This window comes from Sardina pilchardus, chromosome 7, assembly GCF_963854185.1.
Source record: "Sardina pilchardus chromosome 7, fSarPil1.1, whole genome shotgun sequence".
Lineage (NCBI taxonomy): Eukaryota > Metazoa > Chordata > Actinopteri > Clupeiformes > Clupeidae > Sardina > Sardina pilchardus.
In genome coordinates, this window is record NC_085000.1 from 17,337,728 (window position 1) to 17,365,002 (window position 27,275).

At 46.7% G+C, this 27,275-nt stretch overlaps 1 protein-coding gene across 1 annotated transcript in view; it reads right to left on the reverse strand.

The window, feature by feature from the left end:
- si:dkey-178k16.1 (band 4.1-like protein 1) overlaps nucleotides 1–27,275 on the reverse strand; it is a 51,442-nt gene that overhangs the window by 23,787 nt on the left and 380 nt on the right. The window contains exons 2-4 of the mRNA XM_062540964.1: nucleotides 6,808–6,893; nucleotides 6,225–6,377; nucleotides 1,519–1,620 (exon numbers count right to left, since the gene is read on the reverse strand). Coding sequence (XP_062396948.1) covers nucleotides 1,519–1,620; nucleotides 6,225–6,377; nucleotides 6,808–6,876 — 324 coding nt within the window. The 5' untranslated portion in view covers nucleotides 6,877–6,893. The remainder of the gene's footprint in view (nucleotides 1–1,518; nucleotides 1,621–6,224; nucleotides 6,378–6,807; nucleotides 6,894–27,275) is intronic.

Sequence of the window (27,275 nt, forward strand, 5' to 3'; positions counted from 1 at the left end):
GTGTGTGTGTGTGTGTGTGTGTGTGTGTGTGTTTTTACATTCCAAATGATCCGGTCCTTGCTCTTGAATGACAAAACAACTGTGTGCTCTCCCCACCGTGGGCTGTCAGTTGCAGCCCTGTCCCTGCCAGTGGCGTGTGAGAGCCCAGCGTACCTGACAAAACCCATTCACTCTCTGCAGCATCAATGCCAGCTGAGCTCACACACACAGCACGCATACACACACTGGTGCACACGGGCACGGGCACACACACACACACACACACACACACACACACACACACACACACACTCACATATATACGAAATTGGGCATAAAGAATACGAATGGGCAAAAAAATTAGGTGTCTGGGTAGCTGTGAGAAGAAGTTGGAAAAGACCCACAGAACCCCCTGCCCCCCAACACCCACCCCCCCCCCCCCCCCCCCGCAACACCCACTCCTCTCCTCCCTGTCCCAACACCCACTCATCTCCTATCTGCTTTTCCTCCCCAGCTCCTCTACTCCTCTCTCCTCTCCTAGGTCCCTTTAGAGATGCCTTTATTTGTCCCTTGGTAAACCTCCTGTTGTCCCTCTGCTTCCCCCTCCTCTTCCCACTCTCTCTCTTCATCTCTTATCTGCTCTTCATGTGCTCCTCTGTCCTTACTCTCCTCCTCCCCCTCTCCTCTCCTCCTCTCCCCCTCTCCTCCTCTCCCCCTCTCCTCCTCTCCTCTCCTCTCCCCCCTCTCCTTCTTCATTTCTTATCTGCTCTTCATGTACTGTACTCCTCTGCCCTTACTCTCCTCCTCTCTACCCTTCTTCATCTATTCATCTCTTCACCCCCCACCCCCTCCTTCTCCAATCTTCTTCTCTCTCCTCTCCACCCCTCTCCTCTCCTCTCCCCCCTCTCTCCTCCTCTCCATCCCTCTCAATCTCCTCCTCTCCTCTCCACCCCTCTCCTCTCCTCCTCTCCACCCTCTCCTCTCCTCTCTCCTCCTCTCCACCCCTCTCCTCCCCCTCTTCTCTCCTCCTCTCCACCCCTCTCCTCCCAGCCCACTAGAGCAGCTCTATCATTACTCTGTGACTGGAGGGGGTTGGCCTGAGGGCACAGAGGGCTGCCATCTATCACTCTCCGACACAGGCAGCAGGGGCTCAGCACACTTCCTGTTGTTGCTATTGTTGTTTTTTGGTGATGAATATCTCACACGGGGCACTTAAGGACGGGTCAGACTCCGTTAGAAGAGCCAAGATAGTGGGTTAGACTCTTAAGCAGCTATATATGACAAAGACGATAAGCTTGTTTTCCGGAAAAGTCCACCCATTGTCACCTATGCTATGACTCAGCAGCCATAACGTCAAAGGGCCTCTAAGAAAAAAACTAGTCACAGGAAATTATTTCACTTTTTTTTAAAAAAATAATACATCAACGGAAATGTCAAAAATATACGTAACCCCCTCAGCAGTGACATTCAGAGCACAGTGGCTGATGAAATCAATGTGAAATATGATAATAAAGATGAGGCATACAATAGACTTCTGACCTTTGTGTCCGTCTCGTAGAAGCTCAGCCCAAAATAGTCCTTCTCCAACAGGTTGAGGTGGTCGCACACCGTGTCAAACAAGACCTGGCCTCGGGCGAATTTCTGTGTAATCACAAAACACACAGAGTAGACCCGCGGCCAGTGAGTAATCGGGAATACACAGAGGGCATTCACATCACATCGTCAACATAATCTGTCTGTACACAATCAGGCTGGACTCTCTCTCACAGATTCTCTCACAAACTCTCTCTCTCTCTCTATTTCTCTCTCTCTCTCTCTCTCAGAAACACACACACCCTAACACTCATACATACACATACACTCAGCTCTCTCACTCTGTCTTTCTCTATTTCTCTAACTCACACACACACACACACACACACACACACACACACACACACACACACTAAATAAGGCCAGACTCCGACGACCTCGGGGAAGGAAACAGTGATGCTGTGACGGGAGGAGAGAACACCCAGACGTGCCGCTCAGTGCCACTCTCCTCAGAGACAGAGAGAGAGAGAGAGGGAGAGAGAGGGAGAGAGAGAGAAAGAGAGAGAGCGAAAGAGAGAGGGAGATAGAGGAGAGAGAGAGAGAGAGAGAAAGAGAGAGGGGAGGAGGGAGGGAAAGAGGGAGAGAGAGGGAGAGAGAGAGGGAGAGAGAGAGAGAGGGAGATAGAGAGAAAGATAGAGGGAGATAGAGGAGAGAGAGAGGGAGAAAGAGAGAAGGAAGGAGGGAGGGAAAGAGGGAGAGAGAGGGAGAGAGAGAGGGAGAGAGGGAGGGAGAGAGAGAGAGAGAGGGAGAGAGAGGGAGGGAGAGAGAGGAACACAAGGCCTAATTACCTCAGACCTGAGAGGCTGAGAATAGAGGTGTCCCTATAAATAGGGTAGAGCAGCGCCGGCTCTGCGGACACACACCTCCAGAATCTCCTCGTACACAGCCAGACGTGGGAACGCAAACGCATCTCACCGCGCTCAGTCACACACCTCCAGAATCTCCTCGTACACAGCCAGACGTGGGAACGCAAACGCATCTCACCGCGCTCAGTCACACACCTCCAGAATCTCCTCGTACACAGCCAGACGTGGGAACGCAAACGCATCTCACCGCGCTCAGTCACACACCTCCAGAATCTCCTCGTACACAGCCAGACGTGGGAACGCAAACGCATCTCACCGCGCTCAGTCACACACCTCCAGAATCTCCTCGTACACAGCCAGACGTGGGAACGCAAACGCATCTCACCGCGCTCAGTCACACACCTCCAGAATCTCCTCGTACACAGCCAGACGTGGGAACGCAAACGCATCTCACCGCGCTCAGTCACACACCTCCAGAATCTCCTCGTACACAGCCAGACGTGGGAACGCAAACGCATCTCACCGCGCTCAGTCACAAACGCTCCCTACTCTCGCCACTATCAAGCACTTTACTCACAAATGAACCGCTGAAATGCGTCTATCACAACATTACCCTTTCAGTGTTTGTTTTTCGGCTATTTGATTGCATTGAGGCCCACTTTAAAGTGGCTGTGGATAAAATCGAAATGATTAAATGCAAATGCTAAACGTAATGCCGGTGCTCAATTTTCATTTTCTGCTGTGTGACGGGATGTGAATGCCACTATTACCGGAATGATCTACCGGTGTTTGAAGAGAGACCTGGAGCTGGCATAAGGCGAGTGAGGGCCATTTCACACATGTTAATATGTGTGAGGCAACATTACCTCATGCTACTGAGAATAGGCTCTGATAGGGGGCCCAGCCAACTGGATTATGGGTAGAGTCATCAGATGGTCCTTTTGTGTGCCGATCCCCGCGGGCCATGGGGCTGATGGGAGATTGAGGGAGGGGAGAGGGGAGAGGATGGGGGGGGGGGGGGGGTAATTTAGGACTCCTAAAAGGCCACACCCGTTCACTCCACACACAAAAGGGGAGGCCGGCGCTCAGTGGGGCTGGGTGCTGGTGGTGGTGGTGGTGGTGGTGGATGTGGTTGCGCGTGTGCGAGTGAGTGTTGGCAGGCGCTGGCTGCTAAGACACGGAGCGCTTGGCTCCCAGGGTGGCTGTATCCTGCGGCGACGGGGAGACAGACCAGCCGTTGCCATAGAAACAGAAGTGGTGGGGCTCGGTTTTTTTTCCCCCTATGTCTTTCCTCTTGTCTCTTTACCACTACCTCTCTCTCTCTCTCTCTCTCTCTCTCTCCCCCCCTTTCCACTCTCTATCTTTCTCTCTCTCCTTCACTCACTCTTTCGCTATCTCTCACTCTTTCACTCTCTCCATAATTCTCAGTCTGTCTATATCTCCGTCTCTTTCTCTCCTTCTCCCTCTGTTTCTCTCCTCCTCTCCACACTTCACTGTTCCTCTTACTCTCCCTCTCTCTTCTCTTATCTCTCCTTCCTCCACCTTGATGTTCCTCTACCTCCCTTTCCTTCTTTCTCTCTCTCTCTCTCTTGTCTTCATCTCCTTGTTCCTACATCTCTCCCTCTCTCTTACTCCTTCTCTCCCTCTCTCTCTCTCTCTCTCTCTCCTGTCTTCATCTCCTTGTTCCTACATCTCTCCCTCTCTCTTACTCCTTCTCTCCCTCTCTCTCTCTTTCTCTCCTGTCTTCATCTCCTTGTCCCTACATCTCTCCCTCTCTCTATCTCTCTCTCTCTCTCTTATTTCTCCTCCTGTGTCTTATAGCCGGCGCACTGCTAGCTGGAGCATGTACGGCTGCCTCCCGCGGCAGCTGGGGAGAAAGAAGAGAAGGTGGCTCTTTTGAAAAGCCAAAAGCTCTTGAGATAGCTCAGACACGAGTGAGCGATGGAGGGTGGGTTCTCCCCAATTATGTGCTACTGAGGGATCCAGGGGCCCCCTTTTCCATTTCTTAACTACAGACATTGAGCCACTCAATTCGCCCAGCTCCCCGAGCGTTGCAACCAATTCTGGGCGCGATGATGAGATTTGGTTTGCACTTCGACAGCCGCAAATCACATTTCGTTAGCGCTCGCGAAGATCCAGTCTCGAGAAATAACCATCCATCCCAAACGAGGGGGAAGAAGACAGCGGAGAGAGAGAGAGACGGAATGACTCATGCGGTAGCCTCAGGTTTGGAGTTTAGAGTTTGTTGGGCACCAGTTGTGTTGACGGCGAAGGCATGGTGGACTCAGGTTGTTTGATGTTGTGCGGTCTTAAGGTTGGGAGCTGTGCTGTGGCGAATCATGGTGACCTCGGGTGTTTGAGTTTGTCTGGTCTTGCGGTCAGCACAGTGCTACTGACCAAAGGCCTCAAAGCATGTTGCTGCTGCTGCAATAATCTCTAAGCAGGTCGGTGGAGAACAATCAAAGGTTCAGAGGTAAATAACGAGCCCTCAGTTCATCATTATTGATGGCATCTGTGGAGAGAAATCAATCAGTGTGGACTAGATGATTGTTTATGCATTTAGTTCTCAGAGGAAGTCAAATGAAGGGCTGTGCGCTCTCATCAGGACCATCAAATGTGATTTCCCATATCAGCCCTTCAAGGCTCAGCCTCCATCTTACACCCATCACACAAATGCTGGGGATATCTCTTTCTCTCTCTCTATTCTCTTTCTCTCTCTCACTCTCTTTGTCTATCACACAAAAAAAACAAAACATTCTAATTGTGCAAATGTTCATTATCTCTCTCTCTCTCTCTCTCTCTCTCTCTCTCTCTCTTCCTCTCTCCTGCACACAAACACACACACACACTCCTCCCAATCATGGTCACACACCAGAGCCCCTCCGCTTTAATTCACGTGTATGGATTTCCCATCCCAGCATCCCATCTGCCGGAGGTGATGGCATTGGCTACCTCTGACCTTTTGAGTGCGCCATACATCTCCATAACTGGGATGGTTTACCCCCCATCACATTCAGTGGGGGTGGCATGGGTGTGAGTGTGGGGTGTGGTAGTAGGGGTGTGTGTGTGTGTGTGGGGGGGGGGGGGGGGGGGTGCTTACAAGGTGACAGCGATCTGGTGACGCAGTGTACAAAAGGGCCAGAGTGATTCCCCACGTGCATCACAATCTATCACACGCAACAGCCGCAGGGGCCGGCCGCCTGACATTGTCATGATCCATGCTGGAGTGCCAGACATCCCCGAGGAGCTGCTGTAGAGGAGGAGGAGGAGGAGGAGGACGAGGTGAAGGAGGAGGTGGAGGGGTTCGTCTTCCTTGACTGGGCACCCTTTCTCCCCCCTCCTCCTCCTCCTCCTCTTCCTCCTCCTCCTCCCGCTCCCTGTGCTCTTGGGAGTGATCCTCTGCCCTGCGCTGTGGTAATGCGGCGGGTGGTGACAGCACATCTCATCCCCCCGCTGGAGCTCTAATGTAGAACAGCGGTGTCGAGGCCAGCAATGCAGCAGTGAACACGCAACGCAGGGCAACGCAAGGCAACGCAACGCAGGGCCTTGAGAGAGGGGCACTGAATCATGTCAGGGTCCCAGTGCTAAAAAAGAACCAAGTGGCCCTGCACAGTGCTGTTGCAGTGAGTTCTTTTTATTTTGTTATTTATTTTATTCTATTTTATAAATACATCACATAAAAATACAAATGGAACACGATTTTTAGGGTCTTAAATACATTCTTATTATTATTTTATACCGAATTCATCTTAGTTCCGCTCCTTAATATTGTGCATACTCAACCACAACCAGGAGGCTTTTTTAAGCCGAGATGAAGGACGAGTGAGCGAATGAACCTTGTCGTACCTCCACCTCCACCTCATACTCAGTGCCATCGAGCAGCGTGATTTTCACCGGCGCCGTCTTTGGTCGTTTGGAGGTCTTCTGCGGAGATCTGGACACCCTGCTGGGAGCTGCTGCCTCCAAGTCGTCCTCGTCTGCCGTCTTAGAGTCGTGATCCTAGCAGAGAAATCACATTATCGCAGCATGTCATACACACACACACACACACACACACCTCTTTCATGTGCCATAAGGTAAACAACACCAGAAGAGAACTCAAACTGCAGCAAGTAAGTCTGGTTTGGACTATTCCTGCTATTTAGTCTTACTCTCCGATTGTTATCATGCCAAAAAAAATCATCTCTGAGGCAAAAACTTGCCACCAAAACACTCCTGGGCTCCTTAATAAGTGATTAAATGTTAAAAGCTTGACAAGCTTTTACAACTACAACTACTATACCACAAATAATAGGTTTCATTATAAAAATGCCCTGGAGGTATATTATTATCACAAACAGTGATCTGCCTAATGGTTATTGTCAGTATATTTTCCGAGTTATGTGCAATATGAAATCAAATGTGAGGCTGGCGCTCGATGGGTTCCTACCTGCGTAGACCTCTTCAAATCCCCCTCGATCGCATTCTTCATATCGCTGGCCGAACCTTTCTCCGACATCGTGTTCACTTGCTATCCTGCAAAGACACACATTACAAGACTTCATTACACTCCAAACACACAGAGAGGGAGAGACACACACACACACGCGCGGACGTCGCACACCTCGCCCCAATCCCAAGATCACAGTGAGAGCGACGCGAGCGCCGTTTTTTAATCTCCATAAAGGCCCACTGAACCAAGCAGCTCCACAGAAGCCGTATAGATTTTCCATAGCTCCATATAAATTACAGCTGCGAGAAAAAATCCTCCCACAAACCTCATGCTGCACATCCAACTTCTGTCATGTACTCTCCAGCGGAGTTCCGAGTGCATCGCATACTACGGGGCCGCCGCCCACCCGGTCTATGAATATTTATCATCGCTTTCCTCCGCCGTGGCACGCCGCCGTACCTTAGCCATGAGCCTCATTTCCTACCTACCTACCTAACCAACCCACGGAGGAGACGCACGACAAACAGACACTTGGCAAACAAGCTGCTCAATTTGGCACCTTGATGCTCGGGGGCAACCCACCACCGATCTCTTTTCAAGCCAGCCGTTATCCATTCCCCCACACAACCGAGGCATTCAGAACGGTGACAAACTCCGCGCAAACCCCACCGGTGTCTCAGTCGAGCGTCCAATCCCAGCTAATCCGCACCTATAAGTCACTGTTAATTTACTTATGTGCGGACGGCTGCTGCCGCTGCGGTCAATGCAGTAATTAATGGCGGTGTTCAGCAGAGGCCACAGAGGTTCTTTTCCCTCCCCCCCCCCCTTCCCCCCCTCTCCGCTCGTGCTGCCATGGAAGAGCGACGCGCACTGCAGAGGAGAGGCATGCCTGAGGAGAGAAGCCATCTCACACACCAACTAGCAGATAACAAAGAAGGTGGTAGTGGTGGTGGTGGTGGTGGTGGTGGTGGTGGTGGTGGTGGTGGTGGTAGTGGTGGTGGTGGTGGTGGTGGTGGTGGTAGTGGTGGTGGTGGTGGTGGTGGGAGTGGTGGTGGTAGTGGTGGTGGTGGTAGTGGTGGTAGCGGTGGTAGTGGTGGTGGTGGTAGTGGTGGTAGCGGTGGTAGTGGTGGTGGTGGTAGTGGTAGTGGTGGTGGTGGTGGTGGTGGGAGTGTGTATGATACTAGCATACTGCCAGGGCCTCTAGTGAACCAGGCCACTGCATCTGAGAGAGCGCGAGGGAGTGAAAAGGACAATCCATCCCATATAGAGAGAAAGAGAGAGAAAAGAGAAAGAGAAAGAAATTAAAGAGAAAGAGAGAGAGACAGACAGAGAGAGAGAGCGAGAGAGAGGCGGTGAGCGGTACAGAAAAGATAAAGAAAGTGGTGAAGAGACAGTGCCTTTGACTTGTTAAAAACAACAAAAATCAAATCAGTCTTTTGTAACCAATTTAAAGCAAGACAGACGCTAATGGCTAGTTTTCTCCCTCACATGTCCTTTCTCCACAGAGCCAGAATGTTAAAGGCATGGGGAGAGACCAACAAAGAGAGACACAGAGAGAGAGAGAGGGTGAGAGAGAGAGAGAAAGAGAGAGAGAGAAAGGGAGGAAGCAGAGGATGGTGAGAGCAGGGAGACGACAGCGTGTTCATGCGCCTGTGAAATACATGTTGGTGTTTTTTATTATCGGGGGGGGGTGGAGGCGAGGACAGGGGGGGCTGTTTGTTGTTGTAGGTGCTAGGATTTTTTTTTGTTGCTTTCTATAAATTGTTGCACTGCTAATACTTTGTACCACGCCGGGCAGACAGACATTAATGGCTGCCCGTGGGAATGAAGAGCCGCTGCACTCTATCACTCGGCTGAGCAGGACATCTGCTGAAAGGCATGCAGCGCTGGGGTCCAGCTGAGAACGCTGCTTTAAAATGGACACGACCGAGCCAAGCCCGCAACACGGCTCGCACAGAGCCCCCAATATGCATAAAGGCACAAACAAACACAGCACACCCAAGCACAGGATTCATTACTGCGCTTAGCGAAATGAGGGCAAGGTATCCTGTAAAAAATGAATTTTATGCCATGCTGTGGTCTTTTGTAGTGTACCGCTACAGCTACAGAATACCACCATATGCCGCTACTATGAGGGATTAGGTCTGACTGCATAATGTTCAGAGATTATGAACGGGCAATTTGTCTTGTCATTTTGTGTTTTTCTCTGCACGCTCCACTTAAGCAAATGGACACAGGTAGAGGCCCTATCCATTTGTTGTGTCATTTTCTAGGGACTGCAGATTTAAGATATATACACTGTTTTAAACACACCCATCGAAATATAATCTCAATACTGTTTAGGAAATGGCAAATTGCAATTGGTAATGGACTCGTTTTTATAAAGCGTGTTATGCCATATTCACTAGAATGAATGTTTTGTTTGGAGTGTTCTGCAGGAATGCTGCTATTATGTGTGTTAACATTGTGGTCTACTACAGCATAAAGAGAATAAATACATTGGGCTGCATATAGGGGGATTAGGTTTTGCTGCATAATGTTCCATGAACAGACAATAGGTCCTGACATTGTGTGCCTTCCGTGCCTACTCCACCTAAGCGCACAAGAAGAGGTAAATGGCCTGTCCCATTCGCCTGTCATTTTCCGAAATGAAAAATCGTATGCATAAATTAGAGATAACACTTTGCTCAGACACTGTGAGCTGCTAGATTTTTGAGTGAACTAAACCCGCTTTGATTTGAATTCAGCACGTGTTGGATTGCTTATGAGGGCGGGAAGGGGAGCTGGTGTTAGACTGTCATGAGACCTGAGATTTCTCCCCTCTAAATCTATTTTAGACCACTGGTGAAAATGGGCCTTCCATTCCCTTCCCCGCCGTTGGCAAATTCACCAATAGATAGCACACCGACAACATTCAGAATCAGAATCAGAACTTTATTATTTGACGTGTCAGAAAATTGTCTTCAGCGTGGTTACTGTAATATAAAACCTTTGTTTTATTTTTGCTTTATTATCTAGAGTGTTATCACTATTGAGTCAGTACGATGAGGTCTATTGAACTAAGCATTAGTGAACCGTCTCCTTGTTTTCTTTGCCAGGTTTTGTAAATGGGTACTGTGTGCAGTCTTGTGTACAACATTTTTGTGCATGCTGTTATGTTGCTTTTCTAACTAAGCATGTTCAGGTTCACTGTGCAGGTGGGATATTGTTATCTGGTCTTTGCACATTTACACAGTTATTTTGGTTATTGCAAACTTGCAAAAAAAAAAATCCATTCTTCTGAAGAAAAGAAAATATATCATCTAACTGCACCCTCTCTGTTTCCCTCAAGGTGGGACGGGGAGTGGGAATAAGAATAGATATTTTTGTCTGCCAAGTCCTCGAAGTCCTGGCATTGGGAACCGTCTAAAGTCAGTACCTGGCCAGCAGCACCCGCTCAGACACTTTCATCTCCGCGGTCTCTCCTCCATGCCAGGTCTTGGCACGACACAAACACTTTCTCACAATATTTGAGGGTATTTTCATCTACAGGTGGTGCGACACAGAGGAATTTGTATTTAATCAAGCAAATGGATCACAGTTTGACACCAGCTGATCAGCAGCTGAAGAGTCTGTTTGTTGTTTCTTCCCCTTCCATTACAGACTCCCTACAGAGGCCCCAAACACCTGCACAAAAAGCTTTCAAGGTCCGTGTGTGTGTGTGTGTGTGCTCACGAATGGATGACTGCTCTCATCTCCAGACACTCTCAGTCTGGTGGCATTTCACTCAAGTGTTTTCGTAAAAACTGTAGGAATCAGCCAGAAGATTAACATAAACGTGCCAAAACCTGACGTGAGACACAGAATTAGTTTCTCTTCCACTTACGAAATACAGACTACGGCATTCAAGAGGACTGTTGGGCTTTGGCTCTCTGAGCAACATTCTAAATAGTAGAATGGTCTGTGCTAGCACCAAGGTTCATTCAATTATTCAGCAAATCATTGCAGCTCGCCTAAAGCCACTGACCTTCTTTTCATCCAAACCTGCAGGTCTGAAATAGTACTCAAATGGTACCTCAATTACAAAGCCTGCTAGAATGGTTTGATTACTCTTCCAAATCTTCTGATTGCTCCACGGGGAAAGCCAGGCCCTGTGTCGTTTATGGGAAGCCCACTCGTCACAAGTCAGTGCGTATCCTAATGGGGCCACACTTCAGGTCCAATGAAAACTGGAACGTGGGCTTGAACCACAAAGTCGGTATGGCTGTGATAGGACACAGGAGGGATAAAAAGTGAAAACTCCAGGGCTGTTTTGTGACCCAAGCAGCATTTCCTGAAGGCTGCACTGAGCTCGAACCATGATTTAATGGGAGTGGGACTATAATTTTGAACTCACTCTTTTTGTTAAGACGGTCAAACACAATCGCTCCTCTGAGATGCGCGACGGCGGCCAGGGTGGGAGTAGGGAGTTCCCCTGCTGAGAGAATTCTTCCTCAGGCTCTCAACCCCCCCCAACCCCCCCCCCCCCCCTTTCCTGGCAGAGGGAACGTTCCGGCACTTGCCGTCGGAGCCGCCGGATGATGTGATATAAAAGCCGCGGTGTCACTGAACAGCACACTCGTCCCCGCTTCCTGGCACATTCATTTAAAAGTGCCTGTCGGAGGGCTCAGCGATCCCATCTCCTTCACTTGTGTTTACACATCCAAATGCTACGCGACTAGCGCCTTCCCTTTGCCAGCTCGCTCGAGAGGGACTGTTTATTGCTTAAGTGTTTTATTTTCTTTTTTTTTGTTCCTGTCTTTCTGTCTGTCTCTCTTTCTTTCTTTCTTTCTCTTATTCTTTCTTTCTTTTTTTCTTTTCGATCTCAGAAACCTCTCCAGAAAAGTTTGCCCTGCTGCAACCGGGACCTCTGTCAGTGATGCTGTGGGGGAGGAAGGAAAAAAAAACAGCTTACGCTCACAGTGTGGTCACCGCAGCATGAAAGCAGAAGCCTCCGACTGCACCATCCCAAAAGACGACCCAGAAGTAAACAAAACATTGTCTAACACGCCGAGCACAACTCAGTCGACTGCAAACGTTGGCTTTTTATAGACTCGGCCTCTTTGCAGAAAGTAAGCAGCAATTTACTTGCAAATGAAATGGAACACAAATTACAGCTGAGGTAGCATGGCTCACATAAATTTTAAAAAAAAGTTTTATTCTCTCTTACAGTACTCTCCCTGAACTATATATACCACATTATGGAACCAAACTGACCTATGATTTGATGAAAATATCCATATCTCCACATTGTATGCATTTATTTTCAGCTCACTACCATCAACTCACTACCGTCTGTGCAGGAGTGTCTTAGCCAACATAAAATACAAAGCTAACACGGTTTCCTACGATGATGCATATAAATGTTTATCAACATCATAAAATATTCAAAATGAATCATGAGAGTACATGTCCTCATAACAAAGACTGCATGACAAACACATCCACACAAACACTTACCCTCAGGGGATGATTTGGGATTTTCAACCGGTTCTAATAATTACTCCGGCCTTGATTACTAATCACACGGCAGGCAAACACAGTCCCTACACCTGAAGGCCCGATCACATTATAGGCGGCATGCGCTATGAAACCCATTCATTTCAATGGGTTGAGAGCGCAAAAACGGGTCTGCCGCTGTGCTCAGCAAAGCGCAGCGCCGGCGGCATTTTGCCGCTTTGCCGCTGTTGCGCATACCGCGGTCAAAGTTGAAATATGTTGAACTTTGACCGCGGCGCGCTGTAAGTGAATGGTCTTTTGCGCGGAGCCCAGCAGTAACGATAGAAATAGGAGCGGTAACAGCAACAAAAATCGTAGAACGTTATCTCAACCAAGAGCAACCTAGCGGTGAGCGCAGCGCATGCCGCTTATAATGTGATCGGGCCTTGAGAGTACCGCTGCTTCAGCCTGCCTGCCTGCCTGCCAGTGAATAGTCAAAGGATTTGTTTCCAAGAGCCTGCGGACCTGGAACCTCTCGACCTGCCTGACAGGAAACATATCCGCGCATAAACTCAGAGGATTAAGTCACGTGCACACTTGGGAATACACTGTCGCTGATTTGAAAAAGGTTCAAGACAGGCTGCGGCGCATTCAGATGTTCAACAGGAGAGTACTTGAGTCTCACCGGTGTCCTTATTGCCACATGGAGTGTTACAAGCGACAACAGTGTGTTTCAACGTCTGCTGTATTACCACAGACTGCTTTAAAAGACCCTCTGAAAACGACATGACTGGCTAGTACTCCAGAGAAGACAATGATATACAAAGACTGGTCTACTCATTTGGTTTTAAGGAAACACTCAAACGCCAGCCTCGATGTATGACAGGGACACTGATCAATTGCCGCGCGCACATGGCATGAAATTCTGCCCTTTTCTTGAACGAGCGAGCGAGCAAGCTTTGAATGATATGCTGCTTTAGTCTTTTTCCCCCTTTTTTTTAAAAGCACGGCCATTTGGAATGTCCGGATGAATTTTTCATCTTGTGTGCGCCGTGATCAAAGCCTGGGGAGAGGCCGGGGGGAGAGAGAGAGAGAGAGAGCAGAAGGTTGTTGTTGTGCGCGTGTGCAGTAATAGAAATCGAGCCTTCGCCTTGACAGGCCCGCACGGCCGCCGCTTGCTCCATTCTTTAATTTCAATCATTTGGAGCCTGATGCTCGTTCCGCTGACTGCTCCCCTAATCAGCACACCGAGACGGATCAGGGAGGGTGAGTCGCCAGGCCATGCGTGGAGAGGCGATGGGATCCTCCTCGGCTGAAAGACGTGCTCAGGGGCCAGGCCAACTGGGGTGGGGTCTGCTGCCGAGCACCGGGCCACACTGGGTCCGTTCAGTCACAAAGGAGGAAGTGATCTGAAGGTGCAAAATACCATTTTTGTATTCTGAAGGCAGGCTTTTGAAGAAATGCTATCTCCCCTTCTGGTATCTTTGTTTCTCTTGTGTGTACGAGCTAATTGTGTGTGTGTGTGTGTGTGTGTGTGTGCGTGCGCGCGTGTCTTGGTGTGTGTGTGTGTGTGTGTGTGTGTGTGTGTGTGTAAGTGTGCTTCCTTTTGCACCTACTAATGTTTTGCTTAATTGCTTAAGTATGTGAATGGATGTACATGTCAAGGAAGAGATTAATAATAGCTGAATATTCCTATTAAGGATTTTCACCTTTGCTAAGAGCAATGCAGATAATTAAAAGCTGCTTGCACAGAGTTGTATAGTGAAGGTTTATGAACAACAACAAAATAGTAACGCTCCAAAATGGCTTACTCTTAATGTACTGTAGTCTCCCTGACTGTTTCCTTATGTGTACCGTTGACTGTCTGCAATGTCAGGTATCTCACTCTCAGGGGCATCCACTCTACCAATAACAGCAACTGTAAGTGTAACTATGTGAATCATAGCAGCAAGGAGAGCATCTCAAAAACATCATTCATGTCTCAGGGTGATGCGTTTGAAATTCCATGCATGGTGACTCTCAGTATTTCTCTGACTGACAGTATTTTATATCATTCACATAATCTCTCTGGAGATGATGCCAAACAACATTATTCATGTCATTATTGAAATAGTGTGCATAGTGCAGCGGCTAGACATGGCCATCTCTTAGCTAGAGCACAGTTCCCGCATCTATGGCAATAGTTCTCATTCGCACCGCAGATGGGCCAGAACTTGATGATTAATCCTGAGTAAAGTAACAATATCCTGTAAAAACAGGTCCTTGAAAAAAAAAGGAAAAAAAAACCCAATCTGCGCAGGAGACTGTTTGCCACGCGCCCGTTAGAGGAGCAGACGGGTGCCAAAGCAGGGCCGGCGGACCCGGAGCCAAATCTGTCATCTCGGCGCAGCGCATCGAGGCCACAGCGGGCGTCCTGGCTAACGCCCAGGCCATATGGAAGCGCCGAGAGATGCACGGAGCACCGAGAGCACCACGAGGCTCTGTTTGGACGCGCTAACGGGCGCGGGGGAAACGGCTGACATTTGCAGGGGTTGTGACTAGAAAGCAGGGTGTGTGTGTGTGTGTGTGTGTGTGTGTGTCTCAGTAGCACCCAGCCACCATTAGACCATGGTTGGTAAGCGCGAGGCGGTGTGGGTCGACCAGATCAATGGTGTGCTCATGGGCTCTTGGGCTTTGCGTTCATGATGACAAATGGAGATGCATGTTTTCCAGGGGAGCCTTGATGCGTTTGTGGTTTTTGGTTCTTCAGATGGAAATTTAATTACGGTGAGCTTGTTCAAAATCTGATCACAAACAAAGTGCTGGAACTGATGACAGTTGCTGACTGGATACATCGCCTGTGGGTGTACGTATATGGCTGGCTGTGTGTGTGTGTGTTTGTGTTTGTGTGGGGGGACAGCATGTATGTGTGTGTGTGTGTGTGTGTTTGTGTGGGGGGGACAGTGTGTGTGTGTGTGTGTGAGAGAGAGAGAGAGATAGAGAGGTTGCTGAGAGGGTTGACAGGCTGCCACCATGCCTCCCCTTCTTAATAGAAAGGACTTGAGATTACAGCGAGGTTGTCTCATCACTCTTGTTTCCGGCGAGGCAACCGGCACCACATCTGCTGATTATGCTAATTGTGTCTTTCCCCTTTGCTCACTCCAACTTCTCTTTCTTCTGCCAGAGTTGAGAGAGAGTGAGAGAGAGAGAGAGAGAGGGAGGGGGGGAGCGAGAGACCTCAAATAAGAAACCTGAGATCTCCTCGCTGGCAGGCATCTAAGCATCTCACCAAGCTCCAAACACCCTTTGAAGACATGATGAGGCACAAGAAAAGACTTTCAAGTAATGACATTTCAAGTAATGAAATATTGCTGTGACGACGGATGTTTTATGGGAAATGTGCATGGGTCTTCCGCCTCTCTTTGTTAGCGGAGCGACAAATGCCCCGAAAGTGAGTCAAACGATGGAAATAATTTCCAGAGGAATGATGGTCCAAGGCGATGCCATTTGTCACCGCGCGCGTCTCTCTCTCCCCCGGACCCCTTCCCTTCCGCCTGTAAGCATGGCTGTTTTTGAAAATGGAGACACACATCCGTGTGTGTGTGTGTGTGAGTTTGTGTGTGTGTGTTTGTGCGTGTATTTGTGTATCGTGGCTGAGTTCCTGTAGCCTGCGGCGCAATCACTCATCTGTGGCACAGTCTGTTGGAGGAATCCATCATTTATGGCGCGGCGTCGTGCCATCGATGAGCGAGAGCAACGCACATGAGAGCAGCCTCACCTTCTCAAGTCAAACGTGCCTCAGCACTCAGCCATGACAAACATGTGCAGTGCAGCGCCATTAACCAAAACCAGGGGATATCCGTATTACACATATGGCCAGGGCTGTCAGCTGCACAGATAAAGCAATACATTAAAGCAACCCTTTGTAATGCTCCTAACGTCCTATTTCCTTCATCCATTAGAAAATAAAATGTACTTGTTAAAGTAGCTCTTCTTTCGGTTTAGACAACAGATTTATACTTATACTATTGTGCATGGAATATATTATTTACATGTGTGTACTGCGGTGAGGAAAGTAGTCTTGGTTAAAAAGTGGTGCCTTTTTACATAAAGCATTTTTAGACAATTCTATTCTACAATATGAAATATGCATCATACAGTGCCACTGTGAATTCCACTGTGAATTCAATTGTTAATATTAATCATCTACTGTACTGTACATCAAGGGCTGCAGAACTTCAAAACTTCAATACCAGTCTCCACTAACAAGGATGGGTCGGTTCGGTTGCTACCAAATAGTACTACTGACCATACAGTAGAACAAACTGGCTCTTGTTCATGAGTTCATGAGCTCTCATCTTAGCTCAAAAAATCTCAGGAATTACAGTGTATGCTGTATTTCACTGTTGCATTGGTATGGGGGTCTTGGTGAATTTCTTTCAAAGATCCCAAGGTACCTCCCCTCTTCAGTTCTGGGTATTGGAGAACTGAGTGAGCCCTGTTTTTTATTGGCTAATGATAAAAAACTGGCCGGCCAACAACTAGGCAGCTTTCCTAAATGTTTGCAGACCAAAAAGCAATGAGCCATACGCACAAACGGCCAGGCCAGGCCAGATTTACTGCAGCAGGTGACTCAACAGGAGCACTAGACAGTGCCATTCGTTTGAGGAGATGAGAGGCAGGCGGGCAGGCAGGCAGTCATCATCTACTGTATATATGCTTCTTTGATGACATGTCCAGATTAGCTAGAGACTAGCTACAGGGTATGCTAAATATGTAGCAGCTCATTAGCATGGGCACATTCATTGGCTGCTACCTGGAGCTTGCTATTCAGGAGCACAGTGGCAGTGAGCTAGCGATGAATGCCCCAGACGCTGTGTCTTATGAATATTGTATATGGCTCAACGTGGCTCTTTGTTATCTTTTGTCTTGCGCGTCGCTACGCACTGAATTAATTGGTTCAACTGTTCTATGGAGTTTCTTTTTGGTAATATTCATACAAAACATATACTATGACCTTAAAAAAAGGATGCCATATACTGAGATTAAAAAAAAAAAAAAAAACGACAGATTAAAAAAAAAAAATACAGATACTCCAAATACACCAGCTCAGTCGCTTACTAGTCGCTATCACACTGGTGATGTTGGCTATGTTCGGTGGATTGCTCTCCTGAGAGTTGAGGGGCATTGTGGGAGTCGAAGGCACTAGGCCGGGCTGGGCGATGCCTGGCTCAGCTCACCCTCTGGCACGCCCCTCCGCCGGCCTCATCAGTGTGCCTGGCCATGCGCTCACACCTCGCACTTAATTACAAATCCGATAGCGATGCTGTTACGCGTCAAATCCATCAACCTGGGCCGGGGCCCAAGCCCGAGCGGAGCGGAGAGAGATGGAGGAGGCGAGATCCTCCTGGCCAAGCAGCGACCTTGATTTGGGCCAGAGCTGTTTAAAAGTGTCGGCGCTGCCGATCAGGGTAGGAGTTTTGTGGAGCAGAGGAGTTGGGTGTGGAAATTAAATAGCCTCACTCTATCGCTCTCTCTCTTTCTCTCTCTCTCTCTCTCTCTCTCTCTCTCTCACTCACTCTCCGGCTTTTTCACCGCTGCTGACAAATCCATCAACCTGGAGCTGGGGTTTGGATGGCAGGCACTGATCTGACTCCCATCAGATCTTGCATATCAGGCCCAGCTATCTGAGCCCGGGTGTACTGCAGAGTGAAGTCAGGTGTGGAAACAAAGTGTTTTTTTGTCTCTGCTGCAGTGGAACTTTTTCCGACTGCCGCCGACTGTTCTGGGTGTCTGTTTCTGCACTCTGCATTCTGTTCTCCACCCACAGTGTTGCCATCGACTCTCCCTTCGCCAGAAAACGACCTCCTCCCAGGTACCACAGCTGCGGCGTCCCAACGAGCCACTTCTCAAAGTGCTGAGACATCGCTTACATCACCAACAAAACTGCCCTTGTCTACTGTGCAAATGTTTTACCAGGAAGCTTTCCTACAATCGCTTTAATCCTCATTCTGTTGTGATCTTTATACAGACTGACAATGGGTGCCTCTGCGCCATAGTATCAGGTATACTGAAGCCTTGAAAGACACACTATTTTAAACACTGTCATGCTATCCTTTAAAATTCCTTAGAGGACAGCAAGTAGTTCTAGGAGGGATACATTTGTCATGAATCAAACATACTGTAGTAGTCCTGTGTTTACATTTACCAGATGGATTCCCTTCCAAGGAAAGAACAAAATAACAACCCTCAGTACAATTTTGTTCACCGCACGCATGATGACCTCAAAATGGCAATGCATTCTCAATCCCCGAGATAAAAAAATCCTGCAGATATGTGCTTCCCTATACGGGTGATGATGTCCAAGGGCATCAGCGTAATTACACGGGACGCGACCACTATTCAAGGCCTAGCCATGAATTTATGGTCCAGTGGAGCGATCTGCCTGTGCCTGAGCATCAAGCAGAAGAAATGGAGAACAAATGATAGGACCCCAGCGCTGAGCAATTACCTGCCACGAGGTTACGTTTGCTAATGTAAGACAAAGCTAGAGCATGATCAGCAGGCTTTGTCAGGCCTTGCAGCTAAAGCATGACTTTGTGTATGATCCACTATACCAATATTATCACTAATATATTACATATACTGTATGTATTCTGTTTTGAAACTGATAACCTGACTGAAATGTATATGTATATATCTATCTATCTATCTATATATATATAGTATATATATATATATATAATATATATAGCGCAATATATATTACGCAATTGTACATAAATATAATACACAATTCTCTCCCCCTCTGTTTCATTCTCTGAAGTAGGTTGTCACCATTTCTGTGGTGTCAGTGAAGATTGCTGGGGCCACGGCTTCACAGCGTCTGCCACAGCAGGAAGAGGAGCTGTCGAGCTCCAGAGATGTTGCATCAGATCACATCAAATCAAGTCAAATGACTTTACTGTCACAGCGCTCGACAGGTCTGAGCAGGTGAGCCAGGATCTTGTGTGCAAAGCAGTGCAAAGTCATGAGAGGTCATACAGCATGCGCAGCAGGTATAAAATATAAACATAACACAAAGTCTGCTCCGACTGCACCATACACATGGTACACAAGGACACACTGGCTTTGAAGAGATAAAAAAAAACAGCATTGCAGCCATTAAAAATGGCAGTGCACAATTCTGTCGGAGCTGACAGACTGTTGATTTTTCAGCTCAGCTGCCTACAAATGAGAGCAGTCTGGGCTCCTGAAGATACACGCTGATTGGCTTTAATAGTGTTTGGCTTTGTCTGAGCCACCTTGTTTGTTCCCAATTTACAGAGCCAGAACCGCTCACCGCTATTTGGGTGCAGACGCAGAACAGACACCTGGAGAACCGTGAGAGGCTATTCAAAGTATTTGATTGTAAAGCATATTCGATTAGAATAAACCAACTGCTCCTTAAACATGATCAGCAGTATTCCCAAATGAAGCAACCTTTATAGTGTGTCACATAGGGTTTATAAACTCAGTATAAAACTTTGAACAGCACACAGGGGCTGCCCTCAAAAAGAACTCTGTTTATAAGTCAGAACAATTCGACTGACTCTTGATAGTGTCGTCTCTGTTGGGAGGCATGAAAGACCCCTCATCTCTTATAGAAGGATCCGGAATCATGCAGAGCTCCCACAGAAGTGACACTATAGGGGGAAAAAGAGAGTTCAGGGAACTAAAATGAGGTCTCCAGGAGAGACAAATGACAAGCTTCATTTTTTTTTTTTCTTTTTTAAAGTGCATGACACTGAGCTCTGAGAGAACAGAGGCAAGAGTTCTTACTCCCATACAAAGGCTGAAGATGACAACAAAATGAAAGCGGATGTTCTCCACACAGAAATGAGAACCATCATTGTGAACAAAAGAAAAGGCATCCTTTAAAATGTTCCAGTTACCATAGCAACACAAACACACTCTATGAAAAGTGGATGAGCAAAAAAAACAGAAAGAAGAGAAAGAAAGAAAACAGAAAATTCTAACAGATAACCCAAGGACATTCCTTGGTAAGCGGACACAAGTGTGTACAAGTCTGTGCCACACCTGGGTTAGCTTTCCTTCCATTTCTTCCCCTTCTCAAATGCACTACCCTTGTGCAATTTAATTTTTTTTTTAAAGATTGTTTTTCCCCAAAACATATTTTGTTTACCCATTCAATTATTGATTTCACCGGCCATGTAATGCCACCAGATATGTCAACACCCTCTTATCCGACAGCAAATTGCATCTCTTTTCATTTCTGGACAGAAAATGTTTACAAAGTGGAGTCAGATTGTAGGTTAGCCCAGTCTTAGAACGCCACTCTCTCATCATGGAGGAAGCTTCTTAGTTTTGAGCAATGCCACACTACTGAGGAAAGGTTCTTGCAGTACAGTACTGTGGAGCTAGCGGCATTATCCAGACCACTTTAGTCAAAGTGCACAGATACCTGGGTTCGATTCCAACCTGCGGTCTTTACCAATTCTACTCCCATTTCTCTCTCTTCCAATCATCTCTAGTCCAAATTGCCCTAAAAGTAAACTTAAACAACGTGATTTCAGGCAATCAAGCTGAATTTTGTTTCACAGAGAAAGTTGGGCTAATGTACCTTGATTGTGGCTTATTTTTAGATTGCTTGCTAGAATTGCCCTGGCAACAGTATTTATTTGTAAGCTAGATGGTAGCAGATCCGGCATTGACTATATGGCAGCCCAGCCTGCTTCTCTGACTAGTCAATCAAGAGATTGTGATCATGATGAGGTCTGGTCCATAGGGGATCACCAGCACACAATCTATCATGGCCCGAGGAGGCTGAACAAATCTGCAGCTCGAAACAGTAGAGGACTGTATTAGTTGTGGCTGAGAAATAATTGGAGTGCATTTTGAATTGTATGTTGTATGTATCAACATTGTTGATGTGTCAGCAGTGTCAATTCAATTCAACTCTTATTTCAATTCAATTCAGAATATTTCAGTTTAAGTGCTAGAACCAGGGATATTTCTGATGCTGCCTATAGTGTCTACTCAAAAACATTTCAAGAACATTTAGAGAGTGTGAGCTATATTCTTCACTGTGTAATAGGCCGCCTGAAAGGATGTTCTTCTGGAATTCCTTGACCATGGCAAACGCATTCGAGCAGGCAAGCGGACCTTCTAACTACGGCCAGAGCACACGCGCCGGCGGGCCTCCCAACACAAGCGTTCAATGCCAGAAGCCATGGAAGGATCCGGGCTGTAAATGTGTTTACCTATTCACTTGAAGGAGGGCGAAATAAATCTAAATGTCATTTGCCTGCCCTGGCTTTGAGAGGAGTTTAATCTTGTAAAAAGCCCAGGGAGCTGAGGCGGTGAGGTAACTAATAGCCACGGAGAAGGGGCTCGTGCCGCAATTGAAAGACATGGACATTCTGTGAATGGGGCAGGGGTGGGGGTGGGGGCAGGATGTGGGAAGAGGGAAGGGGGGGGGGGGGGGGTACTGTGCTGAGTCATGAATATCTGACCAATACCCTGCACGTCACCAAGAAAAGAAGCAGAAAAAAGGTGGAAGAGTCTCCACTAAATTCTCCCCTTTCATTTACTTTTTAATCCAGGACTGGCAGCTGAGTGCCGAGAGAATGAGAGAGTCACGCTTGTAGGCGCAGCATCAGCCATTGCAGCAGCACAAAAGGCCCCTCTCAAGTGTGCCCTGTCTGGACATGACATTTAGCATGCAGGACTACATGTGAGGAGAAGGCAAATCAGTTCTCCTCATTCAATTCATATTCACAGCACTTCAATCAGGCTCTGACCGTCCCCAGCTAGGGGCCGTGCATGGGCTGGCCGTCGGTCAGCGCTGGACACTGACCAACCCTGTGCCACAGCACACACAGCTCTGTCTGGAGGATGCAAGAGGGAAACTAGCCATCCATCCATCCGTGTGTGTGTGTGTGTGTGTGTGTGTGTGTGTGTGTGTGAGTGTGAGTGTGAGTGTGTGTGTGTGTGTGTGTGTGTGGGAGTGATTTGTTTGGGAAAGAGAGGAGAGGCTACAGAGTCCAGAGTCTGACAGAGGGCCAAGAAATCAGAAATCGAGGGATCCGCAGGCTCTCTCTCTCTCTCGTTGTGAAGGAGGGGAGGAGAGGAGAGGTTCTCTGACCTCCTCCTCTACACAACCAGGCAGAACGCATCAACATGGAGGACATGGTCGGGTGTGCTATTTTGACATAACCCCAAAAAGAGGAAAATGTACAAAAGCGCCCACAAGACCCCGAGACCTGGCCCTGACAAAAGAGGTGAAGATGTTCAAAAATAACACTCGAGCAGATCACCTTTCACGACCAAAACAAAAACAAACGCAGTCTTTGTTATTGTGCCTGTCTGCTTGCTTGCCTGCAACATACAGCCCTGTGGAAAGCAAAAAGCACCAGACACCAGACACCTAGCACTCCAACGCACTACTGCGCCCAGATGCAACCAGGGAAACCCAGGGGACGACTTAAGAGACACAACATGCTTCTGGTGAGCGCAGAGACATACGGAGAGTGATTACTGAAGAGGGGAGACAGCTGAGGGGGAGTGTTGGGGGGAGGGAGAGGGTTCTGTTGCTAGTTGTCCATCAAAACCACCCTCCACTGTTCATGTAATGATAAAATGACGTTCTATCTCTGAGACCTTTTTTTGCTCACACCCTTCAGAGAGAATAAATAAATGCATTAATAATTAAAAGAAGAGATTAATTAATGAATTAAACCTTGATAATGGCACAACAGATCGTTATTTTATTTCGCTATTGATTAACTCGCAGGATGTCTTTAAACAGTAGAGTCCGTAGAGAGAAAACAAAGAGCAGTCACAGTAACTGATCAAACACTAAACTTATGTGCAGTATAAACATCTTGACATGAAGCTCTGGTAATTAGAATAATAAATGGATGCAGATTTTTATTCTCATTAGTATGAGATAGAGTGACTAAAGCCTTACGTAAACAACTTAGGCTACTATACCTGCATGTGAAACATGGAAATCAAGCTATTAAAAACACCATTCAATGTGTTTGCTAAGCCTGCTTATTCCCTTCCAAGCCCACCATCTTTATCAGTATGATCCAGTGAGACTTTCAGCAAATAAAGCTCCCAGGAGCTCTAGTACAGGATGCTGTTTTTCACTTCCTCCTGATGGGGACAATTACATTAAACTGCACTCACCAATGCCTCAAGTAAAGCTTTGCTCTTAGGCAACGACTGTAATAGAGAATGTACTGTAGTAGCCTAGATGACAGGCACACACAGTCGATTGAAAATAAACATTCAAATTTGCAAGAGGAAATGTCTAACCAATTCTGTGTCACATGATGAAACTGCACTGCACTGCAGGTGCAACTATCCTGGGGTGGAAGCTACTGAAATAGTCCATTCCAATTAAACAGCTGAAACTAAAAATGCCCCCCCCCCCAAAAAAAAAGTCTTTGTTATGCATGGATATATCACACCGACAGTGATTTCAGGTCACCTCCCCTTGTTCACGATCTATATGCCGAATTAAGCATCCTAAATAGCATTTCTATTCGACAGTAGAGAATGGGCGTGCAGTGCACTCAGTCAAGCCAATTAGAGGCTGAAAAACACTTTAACATGAACTAAACATGTTGAACCTGTGCCTACTTTTTCCACGCTTACACTTGTTCATTTGACAGTTGCTACCAGAGATGGGAGTAAGTCACACATATGCAAGTCTCAAGTAAGTCTCAAGTCTTAACCTTCAAGTCCCAAGCAAGTCCCAAGTCGTTTTTGTGAGGGTCGAGTCAAGTCAAGTCAAGTCATAGCTTAGGTCGAGTCAAGTCAAGTCAAGTCATAGCTTAGGTCAAGCAAGTCACAAGTCAAGTCATATGATAAGCTGGAAGACAACCGTCTTAAAACTTGAAGAGACGGCAGCCTAAGTTTTATGTAGCCCTCCTTTGCACTAAAGGGCTAACAAATAGAAGAAGGGGATATAAGGCTAAAGAATAATTATAAATGCTCACTAGGACCAGCAGGATCAGAATTACTAGGAACGACTACAGGGCCTGATGTACCAAATTACCAGACAGAGTACTCAACACGGTAGTTTATCATGGGAACAGCAGCTCATGTTTTCATTGCATAATATTCCATTAATAAATACCATACGGAAATGAAATGCAGACACTTCTATGTTATATACTACGATTTACTCTTGAAAGTGGCCCATTTCTCATTTATGTCATACATCTCTCATATACGTACATACATTTACAGTAATAGGGTTTGTGCATGTTGTTTGGCTGTTATACTTTATGATTTAACAAAAATAAAAGCAGCTAGCGCTAACAAACTAACAGCTACATTGATGTGGTAGACCAGGGATGGGCAACTTTCATGACTAAGAGGGCCACAATTTTTTATCATCACCATCAAAGGGCCAAATGTGGCTGCACACTTTTGCACATCAGACATGAGAGAAGCTACAAAATAATTCTGAATAAGAATTAAATGTATATTACATACTGTATATACATTTCATTTGTGACATGCTCACATGCATTTTTAATAGGCCTATACATTCCCTAACGACAAATACAAGTATTTCACAGCCACATGAGTGAAAATTATTAATTTTAGTGCAAAGGGCTCACATAAATCATCATTCAATGATAGCACAACTGAAAACCAGTTAGTGCAGCATAGCCTCATATTCAATGCATTTACTGTATGCTCCCACTCCATTTAAGAATGTATAGACATTTCCTAACGTCCATGATGAGAGTACAGATGTGATGTAACATCCATCACATCTGTAGCCTACTCTCATCCAACGCAAAGAAATAGCCTAGGCCTACTTGCAGTCATGCATGATTTGTCTCAGCTTCCCCTCGACATTATCGAGAATGTCAACAATTATGTGCGTCGGGACAAAGACCGTTTCGAAGTTTGTATCTCCACCAATGAGGTTATGTTTTTATCGGGGTCTGTTGGTTTGTCTGTATATGTTTGTTTGTTCGCAAGATAACTCAAAAAGTTATGGATGGATGCAAGAGGAGGTGATCGCTGGAGGAGGTTTGCGCACTCTGAGTGATTTTCAGATACCGTATTTCAGTCAAATTGTCTGTTAGCCTATTTGATAGGCGGGATCAATGTGAAACTAAGTCAACATGATAAAACTTAAAGTGATGCAAATAGTAGGCTCTTGTCACGTTTGACTGATGGAGATGGGATGTTAGCTGCCAGCTAACGTTAGATTAAAAAATAATGTGAAATTAGCTAGAGACATTTCTTACTTTTCTTGTGTAGCCTTGGCTATAGTCGGAAATGGCGGATAAAATTTGACGTGGTGCTGGATGTGTCGGATATTTTTGCGCTGCACACCTTGCACTCGGCGAATCGTTTCTTCTGTTGAGTTGAATAGTCTTTAAATCCAAATGTTATTATTTTGGGAACTGGTAACAGCTTCCATCTTCTAAACCCCGACCGCTCTACTGTAGATGGCGGGCGCGTCACCTAGCACCTAGTAGAGAGGTTGCCAGGTTCGCCCACATGCAACAGGAAATATCCGATCGAAAATAGTTTTTATTATTATTATTCACCAATTAACCAAGACAGCAATGACTTGTCGAGTCATTGCATGCAAGTCTAAGTCAAGTCTCAAGTCATGAGTAGCAAGTCCAAGTCAAGTCAAGTCTTTTCTCACTGTTGATCAAGCAAGTCACAAGTCCTCAATCTGGCGACTTAAGTCTGACTCGAGTCAAGTCACTAGACTCAAGTCCCCCATCTCTGGTTGCTACCACATCAAATGCAGTGATCCTAGCATTAAGCTGAAAGCAAACAGTTTCTGTAGCCTACCACACAAGCACAGCAAGCCAAAGTTACCTCCAACTGATCAGATGCAAGATGAAGATTGGCGTATGAATAAAAGTCCTATCAAGAGCCAGAGGCAAATGATGAAGCATAATTAAAAGTGCTAGAAGCAAGACTCATGAAGCAGACAATTAGGTATCCTTGTTTGGAGAGGAGTGCATTAAAGCGGCGCCCAGAGACACACATCATCACAGCACTGAATAGGCCAATAACCTGCACAAGTAGGCAACAGGTATCCATAAAGGAAAATACAATTCCAAATACACAAGTAAATCACCAACACTTGCCTAGTCTATAGGCTGCAATATGATATTGAGGTGGACCTAATAATAGGCTATGCATCTTCTGCTAAACTCGTTCTGTTGCTGTAGCTGAGACTCATTCAGTTCATTGACTTTCCAATTAAATGTAGCATATTCTTTCCCAAACAATTGAATGATAGTAATTTAGCCAATTATTTTCAGTAGCTTCAACCTATGTACTGTAACAGTGTAGCCTAACTAAAAACATATAGACGAATCACATGTCCCTCTGACCATGATGCATCCTCAGCCAATAGCCTATATACAGCTACTTAAGTACAGCGCTTTGCAAATAGGCTCCTGTGCTTTGTGTATGCACGGCTGCCCCGCTGAACCACACCCCGTATCTCTCATTAGAGGGTACAGCCCACTTTCTATGTCTAGTCATCAGTCAGCCCGTTCTGTCGCTGAGAAAAGGCTAGGTCTACTGTAAGAACGGTAATGCCGGTCAGTAAAGGGTTGGAGAGAGCAGGCGGGGATGTCAGTAGCATCGACACAGATCTATACCCTCGGCTATATAGGCCTTAGTAGGCGTCCACCATGCCTATATGGCTACGCCCGACAGCAGTCTAAATATCCCGTGTCATTTCTGCTATTCATTGGGCAGTATGATTCACCTGCGCCGACACAAAAGTACAACCCAAGTTGGCTTAAGTTAGTTGGCTGCAATGCCCACTTATGAAAAAAAAAACATTCGTTTTCTTCGCGCTCATTCAGGTAAAACTATCTACACCTTCAGCATCACCTCGCGACCCAAAAGAGAGGGTGTTTTCATAACCTACCTGCGGGGGTGTGTAGGTTAAGGTGGTGCTAGCCACACCGGAATACAACAAAGCCATATTAAACAGCGTTCTGTATCGTTGTCCA